At 35.8% G+C, this 15,550-nt stretch overlaps 1 protein-coding gene across 1 annotated transcript in view; it reads left to right on the top strand.

Moving 5' to 3' along the window:
- The window catches only part of LOC127419783 (probable ATP-dependent RNA helicase DHX35), a 38,339-nt gene extending 23,110 nt beyond the window's left edge, over positions 1-15,229 (top strand). The window contains exons 13-21 of the mRNA XM_051661507.1: positions 6,250-6,374; positions 6,519-6,573; positions 6,662-6,852; positions 6,967-7,044; positions 7,165-7,294; positions 11,028-11,109; positions 11,286-11,357; positions 11,499-11,610; positions 11,903-15,229. Of these exons, the coding sequence (XP_051517467.1) occupies positions 6,250-6,374; positions 6,519-6,573; positions 6,662-6,852; positions 6,967-7,044; positions 7,165-7,294; positions 11,028-11,109; positions 11,286-11,357; positions 11,499-11,610; positions 11,903-11,941 (884 nt within the window). The 3' untranslated portion in view covers positions 11,942-15,229. The remainder of the gene's footprint in view (positions 1-6,249; positions 6,375-6,518; positions 6,574-6,661; positions 6,853-6,966; positions 7,045-7,164; positions 7,295-11,027; positions 11,110-11,285; positions 11,358-11,498; positions 11,611-11,902) is intronic.
- The last annotated feature ends 321 nt before the right edge of the window (positions 15,230-15,550 follow it).

Below are 15,550 nucleotides of genomic sequence, written 5' to 3'. Positions count from 1 at the left end.
AGGGGCCCTGTTACATCTGCCGTAAATCAAACACAGAATTCCACAAAAAGGACATTATACCTACAGTCAAGCATGGTGGTGGTAGTGTGATGGTGTGGGGATGCTTTGCTGCATCAGAAGATCAGGGCGACTTGCAATAATTGAAGGAAACATGAATTCTGCTCTCTACCAGAAAATCCTAAAGGAGAACGTCCTGTCATCAGTCCGTGAGTTGAAGCTCAAGTGCAACTGAGTTATGCAGCAAGACAATGATCAAAAGCATAGGAGTAAGCCCACCTCTGAATGGCTCAAACGAAGCAAAATTAAAGTTTTGGAGTGGCCTAGTCAAAGTCCTGACTTGAACCCAACTGAGATGCTGTGGCAGGACCTTAAATGGGCAGTTCATGCTCGAAAACCCTCCAATGTGGCTAAACTAAAACATTCTGCAAAAAGGAGTGGACCAATTTCCCCCACAGTGTTGTGAAAGACTGATCTCCAGTTATCAGAAGTGTTTGGTTGCAGTTGTTGCTGCTAAAGGTGGCACAACCAGCTATTAAGTTTAAGAGGGCAGTTCGTTTTTCACATGGGTGATATAGGTGTTGGATAAATATTTTGCTTCAATAAAATATATATATATACAGTGCATCCGGAAAGTATTCACAGCGCTTCACTTTTTCCACATTTTGTTATGTTACAGCCTTATTCCAAAATGGATTAAATTCATTATTTTCCTCAAAATTCTACAGACAATACCCCATAATGACAACGTGAAAGAACACGGTTAATCCAGACACAACCCACATAGCACACGTACATCTCTGAGATGTCTGTTTCAGATCTTTTCTTCTGGAAAGCATCACAATCTAACTAACATCTGCTAAACATCTTAAAAAGATCAGATTGAAAGACATTCTAAAAAATAAACTTCTCAAAGACATCTGGTGAATGTCTTATTGACATCTGAGACATACTTATTGACAAACGTCTTAAAGACGTATTGCAGATGAGCAAACAATGTAAAAAACATGTCTTCCAAACACACACATCAAATAAACGTCTGGGTGATGTACGTGTGCCATCAGGGAAGGACAGATATTAAAGGTAAAAATACTGTACATTTCTTAGTTGTTTTCTAGTCTTATGCATTAATATAGATTTGATGCTCAAGGTTTTGAGTGAGATACAGATCTATAATTAAAATTAAATTACATTTTTTTATTTAGGCCTTACTTTGTGATAATGTTTGGTTTCATATGGCTTATTAATACAGCTGAAGAGTCGAGAACAATGAGTGTGTGCTCCCTTTTGTTTTACCCAAATATTGGTTATAGGATAAACTTTATTCAGGACTTTATTAGCTGTATACTATGCTTGTTATTGTTCTCCTTGCGAGTATCACCCTTAGAACAGAGTGCTGTCATTTATAAAAAAGAAATTTTGTTTAAAAGAAATACATTTTTAAAAGAAAATTCTAACTGGTTACCATTTGAAAAAAAGGGTGCGGAATGCTGGAACCAGAACGAAAAAATACTCATTTGGTTTTAGTCCCTGATCAGCAGTGCACTTCTTACTTTTAAAAATGATCATTTTTATATGGATAATTACATTGTTACTAATGCAAATGTCCATTCCTGATTTCAACAATTGAATTACGCCGATTTTTTTATATCTGTAAATGTATTTCAACATGTTCTGAAGCCAAGAATTTGGAACCAATAACAGTTAAATAAAAAATAAATAAAAAAAATACCAGAACTGTACAATTTTCATGACTTTTGTTTTAATTAACAGTTCTCAATTGTGCATTCTTCTGCCGATGTGGACTGGACACCGTATTTAAATAATCTGACAGTGTTCCCTGTGCTACCATTTGTAGCACTGCAACACTGCTATTGACTCAATAGCACGAAAACATGACTCTTATGAACCAGTCCTTTTGATTTCTGCAGTGTGCAAACATACTGTATATTCACTTCCAGAGTAGTCTGATTCCTGAACAAATAACTCAAACACTCAAATGTACTGAACCGCAAGTCATTCCTTTCTTATGTACATGACATGACGGAATTCCCAACATGACGTCCGACTCAAAATGAACCAAGAACTGGTACTGTGTTAAGTGCACTTAAGGCTTGTGAGACTTAAATCAGAGTAATTACTTGATGGTTGTTGATATATATATATATATATATATATATATATATATATATATATATATATATATATATATATATATATTTTTTTTACAAATTATTGAATTAATAACTCATCTTAATTACAAGCTCTGTGTAAACACACCTTTTTGCAAGAATCTGTTCTGTTAAAATCTCGTAACAAGCTGCTGAAGGCAGTAAATCCAATAAAAATAGCATTTCTTGTTTCAAAATATTTCCTCTATACTTCCTCTAATGTATTAAAATAATTGTTATTGAAACCTTTTGAAAATTTGAATTGTTAAGTGGAATCAGAACCAGAATCTTTAAATTCTTTACAGTTCCCATCCCTACTCTAGTCTACTGTACTGTACTATAAGGCTGTCAAATTAAAATTCGAAAATTTTGTTGAATAAACTGTGCATTCGAATTTTGGATTTATGCTATGCACTGACGATGACTTCAGACTGATTGCATTCTTGCAATTAAAAAGGCTAGACGCAGCACAACAAATAAAGTTCAACAGAACAAAGGAACTCTTAAAAGCACAGCACTCCTTCACGAGACCCTGAATAAACTACAAAACAAGGCAAAACGGTCAAAGATGTTCATCTAGTGTGAGTTTACATAGAAAAACAAATGGTCAACTGGGTGGTTGCAAAAGCATTCGGTGTGAACAGCCCCTTGGGTGGAGGTCTTTGGCCTTTGCTAAAGAAATGAACAGTCATTTTGAAACATATGTATAAATTCACGAGCACTCACTTGAGAAATAAAAGCTGTTTTATTCTACATGGAGAGGGTCCCCTCATGGGGGCGGCCATGTTAGGATCACATGACCAGCTGAGTACTACTCGCTTATTCTCATTAACTGCAGTGTTATTGGACACTTTCACTCATGGACTGAATTAATCATGGCTGACTGTGAATAGTGAATTTTGACAATGACATTGGTAACAAAACTATTACGTTTGATTTATGCTAAATCCACACCGCTAGGTGTCAGTGTGAGTCCAAGACGTCATATTCATAAAATGACTGAGTGCACTTTTAAGAAAAGTGTGTCTGGAGATTAGGGCTGTGCGATATGGCTTCAGAATTTATATCTCAATATTTTTCAGCAAATTGACAATATTCGATATATATCTCGATAATTATATCTTTGCTGTGAAATAGCATAAAAGTGTTTGTTTTTTAATCAGAGGAACCATCATTTCATCTAAACAGCCACTGTAGCCATGTAGAATTAAAATTTCAAAGGTATTAAATAAAAAAGGCATGTTTCCCACAGTTTTTCACTAAATGAACACAAGCGAGAGTAAAATGTAATAATTTTAATTGATTTGCACATTTCTACTTATATTTAACATACAATCATACATGGAAGCTTAATAAAAATCTTATTTACTGTCATATATTTTTACTAAAACATTTTTCTTTGTGAATGAACAAGGTGTACAAAAAGTACTTCACTTAGCCTATTTTTTAGAAACCAGGTGAATATTGCATAGTACTAAATTATTACTGTGGAACCCAGTCAAGTTTATTATTATAATATAATACTGAATTATTATTATTTTCAGGATAAGATTTTTTTTTAAAGATAAATTCATATATTTCTGTCCTATTAACTTTATTTTGACACTGCATGCAGCTGTGTTTATTTCACCTTCACCGTGAGCTTTTATTATGAAACGGAAAGGGTCATGTTTGTTTGACAGTTATGAGTTTGGCACCTTGTGAACCGCTTGTGAACTCTACTTTACTGTTCCGCGTTTTATAGCGGTTACTAATGTTTGGAATTGCGCTAATGCTTTAACCTGCAGTACTTCACAATGTAGGTGAACTGCGCTAAAAACACGAGCCCCAGCACTTGCACACAGATCAGCGTGTCACCGGTTCATTCTGAAGCGCACAGAGACCATGTTTATCTGTCTTTAATCACAGCCTTTGGCAGTTAACTAATCACATATGATCATATCATATTTTGATGTTATTTTGATTAATTATACAGCCCTGAAGGATCGTGAAATTAGTCTACTGATGCACTCTATGAAACTTAATGGCAAAATAAAAGGCTCATTAAAATCATTGCAATATTCACAATATTGTTGAATTTTATATAATCAGTAAAATCATCGCGATTATATCGTTGGTAATTGATGTATTGCCCAACCCTACTCGAAATCTTCATGTTCTGTTCCATGCTGTTGTGCTCCGGCTGTTTAAACAGCCCCTTCCTGGGCTTATAGTCTGTGCCACTTCACCACCAAGTTCAGCCCAATACCACTACTATCTGTGAATATCGCTACCGAACATACAGCTGTAATGAAGGGAAAAAGTCTTATCACCATTATTATGAAGCTTCAGTCAATGCAACACCATGTTAACAAAGAACTGTCTATTCAAGCTTTTTTCCCCCCATTTGAGAATATAAACTGGCTAAATCTTTTTATTATTTTTTATTTTATGCACTTTAATTTAAAATTGAATGCTCTTTTTTAACAGCCAGGAATGTTCTTTGCAGTAATATACCACGGTGCTTTTTGGCTGATATGTATTCATTGCGCCCTTTGTGGACTAAGGAAACAACATAAATGTAAAAATCTGGTGACTTTTAAATTCAAATTTAACCCTCCTATGGTATTGAAAAATGGCTCCTCCCTTTGGTATTCGTGGTAATTTATTTTTCTTTTCTTTTTCTTTTTTATTAATTTATTTTGGGATATTATTCATTTATTCATTTATTTTAACACGTAAATGTCTAAATATTTACCATTTATTTGCATATACAAATAAGCCATTAAAAAAAAAAAAAACATTCAGACCCTACACTTCTATAATTTGAAACATTAATAAAATATGAGAATGTGACATACATTGGAGGCAGATTGCTGCCATCTGGTGAACAAAATATAAATGACTTGAAAACCATGTCATGCCAGTAACAGCCAGTAGATGGATGTAGCAACCTACTGTGCAGGTCTAATGGTTTGTTGTAATCTAATTTTATATTTTATCACAAGATATGCATTTGGATATATATTTAGACATTATCAAACTATTATTTGTCAAAGTTTAGCATTTTAAAATTGATTTGAAGTGTCAGTTTTTGCAGTTATTGTCATTATGCTTGCAATCAAACCTGACCATGGTGTTACAAAGAGAGGACACAGAATAAGCATTTTTCTACATATAATTTATTTCAAACATAAAAGTTTGATAACTCAAAGTAAATGCATAATAATGTCAAGAAATGAACATCAAGAAACACAAATGAACTGCAACATTCTGAAAATTCAATTATAGTATAAAACAGAAGAATCAGAGTAAACATTTTGCAATTTCAAACTTTCTATAGTAAAAAGTTATTTTTCAAACGTGTGTGTGTGTGTGTGTGTGTGTGAGTGAGTGTGTCAGATTGTTATCATCATCTGGAAAACAACAGATGACTTTTAATGCCAATAATGACCAAAAGATGGCTGTAGAGCTCGACTTATCGATGCCCTAGTTCTGTGTGTGTGTGTTCTGCATTGTGAGTGTGTTATCGTCTCACCCCTTCATTTCTGAATGTGTGTGTGTTTAGCATTGTGACTGATTTATTTTTTTTTATTTTTTTGACAGATGTAAATAAAAAAGCTCTGTGTTATAGTCTAACCAATTCATTTTTGTGTGTCTGTAAATGTGTTTGTGTGTGTGTATGTTTTGCACAGAGGATGTTTTAGAGCCTTACCCTGTAATTTCTGTCTGTTTTTAACTGCATTGTGGCTGATTTATTGATTGTATTTCACAGATTAAAAAAAAAAAAAATGTTTTTGGTCTTTCCCATTCATTTTCAATGGTTGGCAAATTTTGACAGCAAATACCAAAGGTATTTTTTTTTTTTTTTATTCAGATGGAAAATGGAGTAAAAGTCACCAAGTCTTATACTTTAGCAACTTTAGTTTCTAAGCCCAGTTGATAGCCCTACTGCACAGTACTATACTACACTCATTGGACTATACTATACAACATGAAACTGTACATTACTCCACTGCACTATATTGTACAATACTGTAACACAACACTGCACTCTCTCTCTTTCTTTTTCTCTCTCTCTGTGTCTCTGTCTCTCTATCAGAGGAGGACTTTGAGAAGTTGCCTGCATCTACAGTTCCAGAGATGCAGCGCTCTAATTTGGCTCCAGTCATTCTTCAGCTCAAAGCTCTGGGAATCGACAATGTTCTGCGATTCAACTTCCTGTCTGTGAGTGCCACATACTGATATCTGCTGCAAAGATAACAAATATAAACACATTTATGAACCCTTTCATTGTTTTATAGTGGAAATCCTCAGCACAGGTTAGTGCGATCAGATGTGAGTCATTGCTGTTTTGTTTTTGCATTCCAGCCTCCACCCGCTCAGTCTATGGTTCAAGCTCTGGAGCTGCTCTTCGCTCTGGGAGGTATAAAAATACCACTGCCTAATTCACTGTTTCATTATCAATGTCTAGTTGATGATCTTTGTATTCTCATAAGATCTTGCTCTTTCAGGTCTGGATCAGTACGGGCGTCTGACTGACCCGATGGGCGTGCGTATGGCAGAGTTTCCCCTCAGTCCCATGTTTGCCAAGATGCTGCTGGAATCTGGAAACTTCGGCTGCTCCAAGGAGATTGTCACCATAGCGGCCATGATGCAAATTCAGAACATTTTTATGGTGCCACACAATCAGAAGAAAGCAGCTGTATGTGTTTGACGACAATGTTTCTACCTTGTACCCTTTATTTTATCTTAATCATCAACTACATTTTTTACCATGAATACTTTAATTTTCCTATCTGTCTTTCTATGACATCAGGCACGTGAGCACAGGAAGTTTGCCGTGGCTGAAGGTGATCATTTGACCATGTTGAACGTTTATGAGGCTTTTATAAAGGTAACTGCTCTGGCAGACATATCGCTGATTTTCTTAAAAAAAAAAAAAGGTTGATACACGATACAAACCCAGCTAATGAAATGTATTTATGAAGACCAAATGTGTTCTTGTTTCCCACAGCATCAGAAGAGCTCTCAGTGGTGTCAGGATCATTTCCTGAACTATAAAGGTCTCTTGCGTGCCGTGACTGTACGAGAGCAGCTACGACACCTCCTCAATAAGTTTAAGGTGCCTCGAACATCCAGTGAAGGTAAGTTGTCGTATCAGGTTAACAACTTTAATGCTAATGTTAGGTCTAAAGGACATACAGTAATACATACTACTGTAAAGACTATAGCAGGGGTCGAAAACCTATGGCACGCGGAGGGGTAATTGCTGGCACGCAACAGTGAGAGAGGAGTATGCTTTTTTATTTACATGTCCCTCGCACCTGCATGCCAATATACCCCTTAATGTAATGCTTACTCATGATCACGCAGCGTGTTTTTATGAGCTGAATGGGAAGCTAAACATTCTTGAAGTGTTATGAGACTGTGTTATTGTCAACAGACGAGCGCAGCAACAAGCCATTCGTGCATCACGAGCCGGCGGCGCAGATCAATTCAGGCAGAGCTTCACTTTAACAACACATTATGTAAACAACAAAACATTGCTATCAATCCTTGAGATTTTCAACCTAGCATACACCCTCCTTAAACCACAATGATGGTGACTTTCAAAACTACATTTAAAAGAGTAAACATAAACACACATTGTGGGGTTCAAAAACCTGAGTCTGATTCAAAATATACATTAAACCTGGAAATAAAGCGAGGAGTCAGCACAGCCATTAAGGAAAACTAAAAATGACACTCCATGTCAAAAAGGTTGCCAACCTGTGGACTATAGCATCAAGCTCTGGTTTTTCAGCTCCATCTTGTCATACCGTTTTGTTGTATTGCCAGATCGTATTATCATACTGGTTTGTCGTATTGTCAGAACGGTTTGTCATATCGTTACATCATATTTTCATTAGGGACTTTAAAATTACCGGTACTTTGGTACCATGTCGATACCCCTTTAAGCTCGAATGGGCCTGCCAGCTCTACTTTGAGTGCTTTGAAATTTTGCAGACAAATCAGAAGTGTTCCGTTTTAGTAATAAAAAAATACATAAAAACATTTGCACTTTACTTATTATTGCAATCCGTAAAAACATCAAACTCATCAAATAGCCATGTGTCATATGTTGTTGGAAAGCTCTCAAAGAGTGGAATACATCCCGCCTATTTGTTTTACTCACAGACAAAAATATAGCGAGTAATAGCTAATATTTCTTTGACAATTATGTTGGTGTTGCTTAGATGCCGCATTTTCACTTATATCTTCACGAAAAATAAACAGAACATAAAATAATATCTTTCAGTCAAGCCCACACACAAGGTAATCTGATGCATAGAGATCATTAGATAATCCACATGAAGCACAATGTTACATATGGCCACCAGGAGATGGTGCCAAGTAAATGACACAGACTCGATGCAGACTCATTGAGTCAAAAGTAGAGGTCTTCACAGGTCCAGAAATTCATGCCCGAACCCAAAGAGATCCAGTCATGAACTACCTGGACCCATGTACCCATGCAGAACTGAGAAATGCTGGATCCGAACCAGACCTGTCTATTGTTTGAAAGCTGGGACCTGGACCCGGCCGGGAGACACAGACCTGATCGACACCGATTTCACAGCTGATTGCTATTAACAAATTAATTTACAAGTTGTGAAAACAAAACTTTGTGTCTTACCTAATGTAACGTTAGTAGCCTTCTCCCCTGTGACTGGCCGTGACACATATAATCCATCCTCCTTGCCAAGAAAGTTGGTAAAATACATCCAGGTTTTCTGTGATTCCTCTTTTGCTAATCAACTCATTATTTCAACTTCAAAAGTCCACTTGCTGTCACGGTGACGGATGACAAACATGACTTGTTTTGTTTTAGGTTTTTTGTATCTCTCATAAGATAACTTGGACTGTTTGCCCTTTTGAACTGTAATAACGATTGCTTGTTCATTGCCACAGCTAGCATTGCTATTTTGCTATCGTGTGCCTTAACTCCGCTCTGCCTCTGACGTCACTTAGCTCGTTGTGGCACTGCTCTGTTTATCACCTTATTTCCTGCCCGCACTTTCTCATCCTAATTTTACAATGTTGCAAGTTACAACACACACACAAAGCATCACCATCATCAGCGCTGTCTGATCACGGCCGGTCTTCTCGGAGCGACTCTGGTATTACACATAATGCTAAACAGACCTGGCACCCGCAGCAATAGAATGGGACCCGACACGGGTGACTGTATAAAATGTGGATCCGAACCCGTACAGGTCCCGGGTGGGGTCTCGAGTCCTCAGGTTAGGGTGGACCCATGAAGACCTCTAGTCAAAAGGCATTCTGTGAAATCTCATTACTAAAATCATGTCTCCATGCTATGCATACCTTTAGTCATTGTTGTGTTTGCATGTGTAATTAGTTCTTATGTACAATTATTATGTTTTATTTGTTTGGAGAGGCTTTTGGGATAAATTATTTTTGTAATGCTATAACTTTTGATTGCTTTGTCATATCAACACAACATTTTGCTCAGTTACAGGTGGCATAACTGGGAACAAAATAAAATCAGTTTTTCTGAGCCACTGTATGTACACCCAGAGATATATAATGTCAAACCAGAAAACTAAGAAAAAAAAGTAAATTTTTGGCTCAATTTTTTTTTCAGCAGTTTCAGTTTCAGAGAGTCTCAGACTATATATAATCTATATCATTAAAGCATTTGAAAAGTTTTCTTTACAATGATATCAAACACTTGACCTCGGGAGGCATTTAGAGGAGCATTTAAATATGAAGATGCTCAGTAAAACCTTAACTAATGTGACATTAAAATGTGTTATCAATGACTTTATGCCTCATTCTATCATTAGAATTCATATGAGGTCAGTAAAAGAAACTGTTTTAACCACTCGATGATGATTTAAAGTAATATATATGCAGTAGAAAATGTTCATGACGCTAACACGCTATACGCAGCCATAATATGCACCGACTACACTCTGTTATTGTAATTTATGATGACTCTAATACTACTGCAAAGATAGGTTTATAAAAGAGTGTTAATATTCAGAATACAGACAAAAGAATGGTGATATCTGTAAGATATATGAGGCATATATTACTTTGGGCAGATGTGTGAATGGCTTTTGCTGCAGATGCAACATGAGTGAATGAGCACTTTAGAGTATTTGAGTAGATTTGATTCCTTTTGTGGACAACTAAACAATGACATGGTCTTGCACGCCAGTGTGTTCAAGTTGAATACTGACTGAAGGTGGAGCATCAGGTTAAACCTACCAATGACGTGGACCATTGGCAGTAAGAAGGTGTTTACCCATTTGTTCTTCGTTTCATATGAAGTATATCTGGCCTTTTAGTCTGCATGTGCTGCACGCTTCAAAGTGAATGTGTGAAGCTGCTAATCTATTGAAAACGACACATTTTAAGCATTTTACGTGCTGTGGATGCTTTATAGGAGATGACAAAGCAAAGCACTAGTTCACTGTGAAGCGCGCAGCACATGCAGACTATGTATTTGTATAATTAAATTGCAGCATTTGCACTTGTCTGATTGTTTTGTCATATTGGTTAGTTGTATTTTCTGTATAGCTGCTTTGAAAAAAAAAATTATTGTGAAAAGTGAAACTTGTATTGTCATATCGGTTTATCGTATTTTCATATTGGTTAGTCATATTATCAATCGTATTGTCATATTGGTTTTCCGTATTGTCATATTGATTTGTCATAGTGGTTTGCTGTATTTTCATATCAGTTTGTTGTATTGTCATATTGGTTTGTTGTATTGTCAGATCATATTGTCATATCAGTTTGTTGTATTGTCAGATTACTTTGTCATATCAGTCTGATTCTAACTCTGATCTTCTGTCTGTTCTCAAGGTGACCCGGATGTGATTCTCAGATGTATTGTGTCAGGATTTTTTGCGAATGCTGCTCGTATGCATCACTCTGGCTCCTACAGGTCAGTCCAGTCAATCAGTTTCACCTTTCTTTTTCATCAATAATTCCTTTTTATCACTAGTGTCATCTAACACTTCCAGCCATAAATGTATTTATCCAAATGTCCTTTGCACATCAGCATTATTGTTAATGTTATACTTAAATTATGTATTTCTTATGATTTGTTTTCATGTACAGGACCCTGCGAGATGACAGAGAACTGTACATACACCCTGATTCTGTGCTGTATGGAGAAAAGCCCCCAAAATGGTACATTACTCTTAACCAAATAACGTCTTTGCAATTGTTGTCAGTGCTTTGATTCCATTAACAAAAATCATCAAAGCCCCCAGTATTTATCGATTTGTCATTTAGTATAAACTGAACAATTTCTCTTGTTTCATGTCTCAGGGTGGTTTTCAATGAGGTGATTCAGACCAGTAAGTACTACATGCGGGACGTGACGGCGGTCGAGTCTTCCTGGTTGGTGGAGTTGGCCCCTCACTTTTACAAACAGGCCAAGGTAAGATGCCCAAACTCAAATAAAGCCTGTGCTCACACTGTATTTGTTGGTAGATGTGTTCATCTGGAGTCAGATCTGATCCAAGTTTGATTTGCTGCATAGAATGTCAGATTTTAGGTTTTATTTAAAAGGCTTGTATCATTAAAAACAGGATTTTTCTTTCTTTTCTTAAGTAAAATTAATAATGGTAGCATGAACTTTACAGGCCAGTTTCTTTGCACCAGTAAAATAGTTTTGAATGTTTTATAGAAAACTTCAAATATCTTACTCCCGAATATCTCTTCTCTTGCAGCACGGGTCTCTGAACAGCAAACGGGCCAAAGTCTTCTGAGCCGACCTTATCTGACACACATCTCCAAAAACCAGGCGCACTCAATATTCCTTAGACACAAAGTTTAGACACAACTTCACCACACATGCAGATATTAAGCCCGAAAAACAGGAAAACACTCTTGTTACTTTTTGTATATACAGATGTATGATATATGGGCCATCATGGTAATCTTATTATTTTGAATAGCTTTTTAGTGAAGCTGGAGAGCCATTGGAGTCAAATGGACTGATTTGATTGTTTACTGTTTGAGAGTGAAAAGTGAATGAGAAATAACTATATTTGGATGGATATTTGATGGACAGAATGTAAAGCTTTACAACATTGCACGAACCCCTACTCTCAATAATCCATATTAATAGCCAATATTACTATAATAAGCTATTTTTACAAATGATTTCAAACCCTCATCGGAGAAATACTGTGTAGCTCAATCATAGTGGCCTTTTAACCATTTTGTGCCAAATATTATGAAACCATAGAGCATTTCCTGGTATTTATGGAATGTGTGATTAATCATAGTTATACTGTAAGCATGTGACAAAAAGTGCCATTTTTATATTTGTATCCCTAAAAATGAGCCTTGTTCTACACCTTTAGACTCAAAAACTGTGTTATTAGGTGTAACTAGTCATAGTTTCATATTGTCATTTCCTAAGGAATAACCAGCCATGACTAGTTGTTTGATAAGATGAGAGAAAATAGCACAGTGAAAGACACGCCTCAGGGAGGAGCTTATTTCATAATTAATTGGACTGGGGTGCCAATCCTTTGAGTGAAGGTGGAGCCTCTGTCATGTCAACATAAATGTGACGCTCTCTAAACTTGGAAGCAGCTAATGAGCATTTTTCCTTTGTATTTCAGTGCTATTTTCATTTTACTGTGGTTTCTTTGTCCCCAACACACTTGATTCTGTTCAAAATCAATTTGAAAGTTGTTAAATTCCATATAAAATCTACTTTTAAAGTTACTTCTCTAATTTTATTGCCAAATCTCTCTATGGTAATGTAAACAGTTATATATGTAGTCGGTTCAGTAGTCTGAAGTTGTGTAGCTGTCCTGTTTCACAGTCAAATTAGCTGAATTTAAAACCAGTTTAAACATTATAGCATGATCAACAAATATGGAAAATCTCAAGTAGATTCACATCAGTGCAGTTATTTGAATCAGACATGTATTATGTGAGCAAAGTGTAATCGAAGTTCTGTCCGAATGCCCCATTCCAAAGCACTGTACAGCATATAGTTCAGTTATTTGTTTGTAGTAAATAATTGTGTATATTACTTATTGTGGTACATTTTTAAAAGGAGGAAATAAAGAAAAAACGTAAAAGACAGTAAAAAGTGAATTGGTAGTTTGTACTGAACTGTGTGTGGTCTTTGCATTTGATGGTGTATTATGATGGTGTGCCTTACAAAAATATTAAAATGGTTCACAGATGACTTATCTTTGCAAAAATAAACCAAACCGTGGCTCCCAAAAAGTATTTGGACACTTGCTCAAAAAATGAAGTCCCCTTACTTAATTGAACTTGTGAAAGTTTTAACAAGCAATTAAATTTTCTTTTATTTAGATTGTCAGTTTCATTCAGCAAACATAGTTTAGTTGTAATAGGTCAAATCCATGTAATTTTTACTCAACTTTATTAGGTTCGTCAAACCAAATTTACTAAGGTTTAATTTAATTTTTTTATGTTGGCCCAACTTAACTTTTTTTTATTCATTAATTTATGCCAGGTGAACAAGTGTAAGGACACTGAAACTGTTGAACTGTCAATTTGATAACAACTGCTTATAGAACTAAGCAGCACTCGAATCAAACATCACTTGAAAGTGAAAATCCATCCTCAAACTAAGCACAAGCCACAATCTTTACCACAGGCACTCTTTTTAAATACCAATATAACACAATATTAAACATTAAAAGTGCACTCAGTAATTTTGTCTTCATTAAAAAAAGTGTAACTCCTAAAGACATGAATTGTAATTTTGCAATATATGTAGGAAATCATGAGCACTCACATTAAAATGAAGTCATATCAGTAACCTTATAAAAGCTGTTTTATTCTACATGGAGAGGGTCCGCACATGGGGGCTACCATATTAGAATCACATGACCAGCCGAATACTACTCACTTAATCTCAGTAATCGTCCTGTTATTTGACACTTTCACTCATTGATTAAAGTAATGATGACTGTGAATGCTAAATTTCTACAATGGCATCTGAAACTGAAATCTATTGATTTTAAATGATGCTGCATCCAAGACGTCAAGGTGTCAGTGTAAGTCCAAGATGACACAAAGACAAAAGTTACTGAGTGCACCTTTAAAAAAATCTTCTCATATTCTCATTCTGTTAAAAAAAAAAAAAAAAAAAAAAAAAAATATATAAAATAACACTTAATTTCAACATTTGTTCACCCCATCCAGTCCCATGCAAAGCATGCTGGGAAATGGAAATCCCCTGCCCAGTTTCATCAATGCTACAAAAGGTATTCATGTAGTCCAAACGCCATGTTTTTCCAAAGTATGCGGTAATGGAGAGCATTTTACAAATGTTCCGTTTTTCGGTGGAGGAAAATGACATTAGTGTGGATGAGAGGCATAAAGTGAAATTTCCAAACAAAAACATGTTAATGTGAACGGCCTCAGAAGTAACTTCTCTTTTCTGAGCCATTTTTGCCATTATTTTTAACCAACTGATGCCAAGGTGATTTTTAGTGGCTGTATGAAGTCAGTTCCCCTCACTTTCAAACAACAAAATCTGCTGGCTAAAATGAATACATTAATATTAGTATGGCCGCCCATGTGTTTAAAAGAACTCAATAACTGTGTTGCTAGAATACAGTTCCAATCTTCATATTGTGTTTAATAATCAGTTTTGATGTATGTTTCATTTTAGGCAGGACAGAATACTCAACAATAAAACCAACACACATGTGGTAACCATGGATTAAATTGAAATTTGTGAGTAGGGGGAACCCAAAAAACAGACATCATGACATTTTTAGAGTGATATAAACATTCAGTAATGTCTGAGCTTGACCAGTAGGTGTCAGTGTTGGCATGATCAGATGTTTCAGAAGATTTTCTATTATTCTGTACAAATACAGTGGCCTCAAAAAATATTTGGACACTCAGGGCACATGTCTGAATGTCATTGCATTTGATATTTTGTTATCAAAGCAAGTGGTATCTGTAAACAAATGATGGCAAACTTCTGAGCCATTTTTTAAATGACTTTTAAGCAGCTGGTGTTGTAATACCTTTACATTTGGCAGATGCTTTTATCCAAAGCAACTTACAGTGCCCTTATTACAGGGACAATTTCCCTGGAGCAACCTGGAGTTAAGTGCCTTGCTCAAGGACACAATGGTGGTGGCTGTGGGAATTGAACCAACAACCTTTTGTTTACCAGTTCAGTGCTTTAGTCCATTTCACCACCACCACTCTGTATTAATTTTTGGTTTAAGTTTTGTATACATATATATGTGTATATATGTTTAAATAAATTACACTTGCTTTTACATTTCTGTTATCTAATGCAATTCCATGCACAATGCTTCTAACAGGTGTAGAAACTTTTCTTATGGGCAGACACAAAGCAG

This window comes from Myxocyprinus asiaticus, chromosome 29 (assembly GCF_019703515.2).
Source record: "Myxocyprinus asiaticus isolate MX2 ecotype Aquarium Trade chromosome 29, UBuf_Myxa_2, whole genome shotgun sequence".
In the NCBI taxonomy this organism is placed as follows: Eukaryota; Metazoa; Chordata; class Actinopteri; order Cypriniformes; family Catostomidae; genus Myxocyprinus; species Myxocyprinus asiaticus.
Note: the sequence above shows the minus strand (reverse complement) of the source record. Positions and strands in the feature narration are given on the sequence as shown.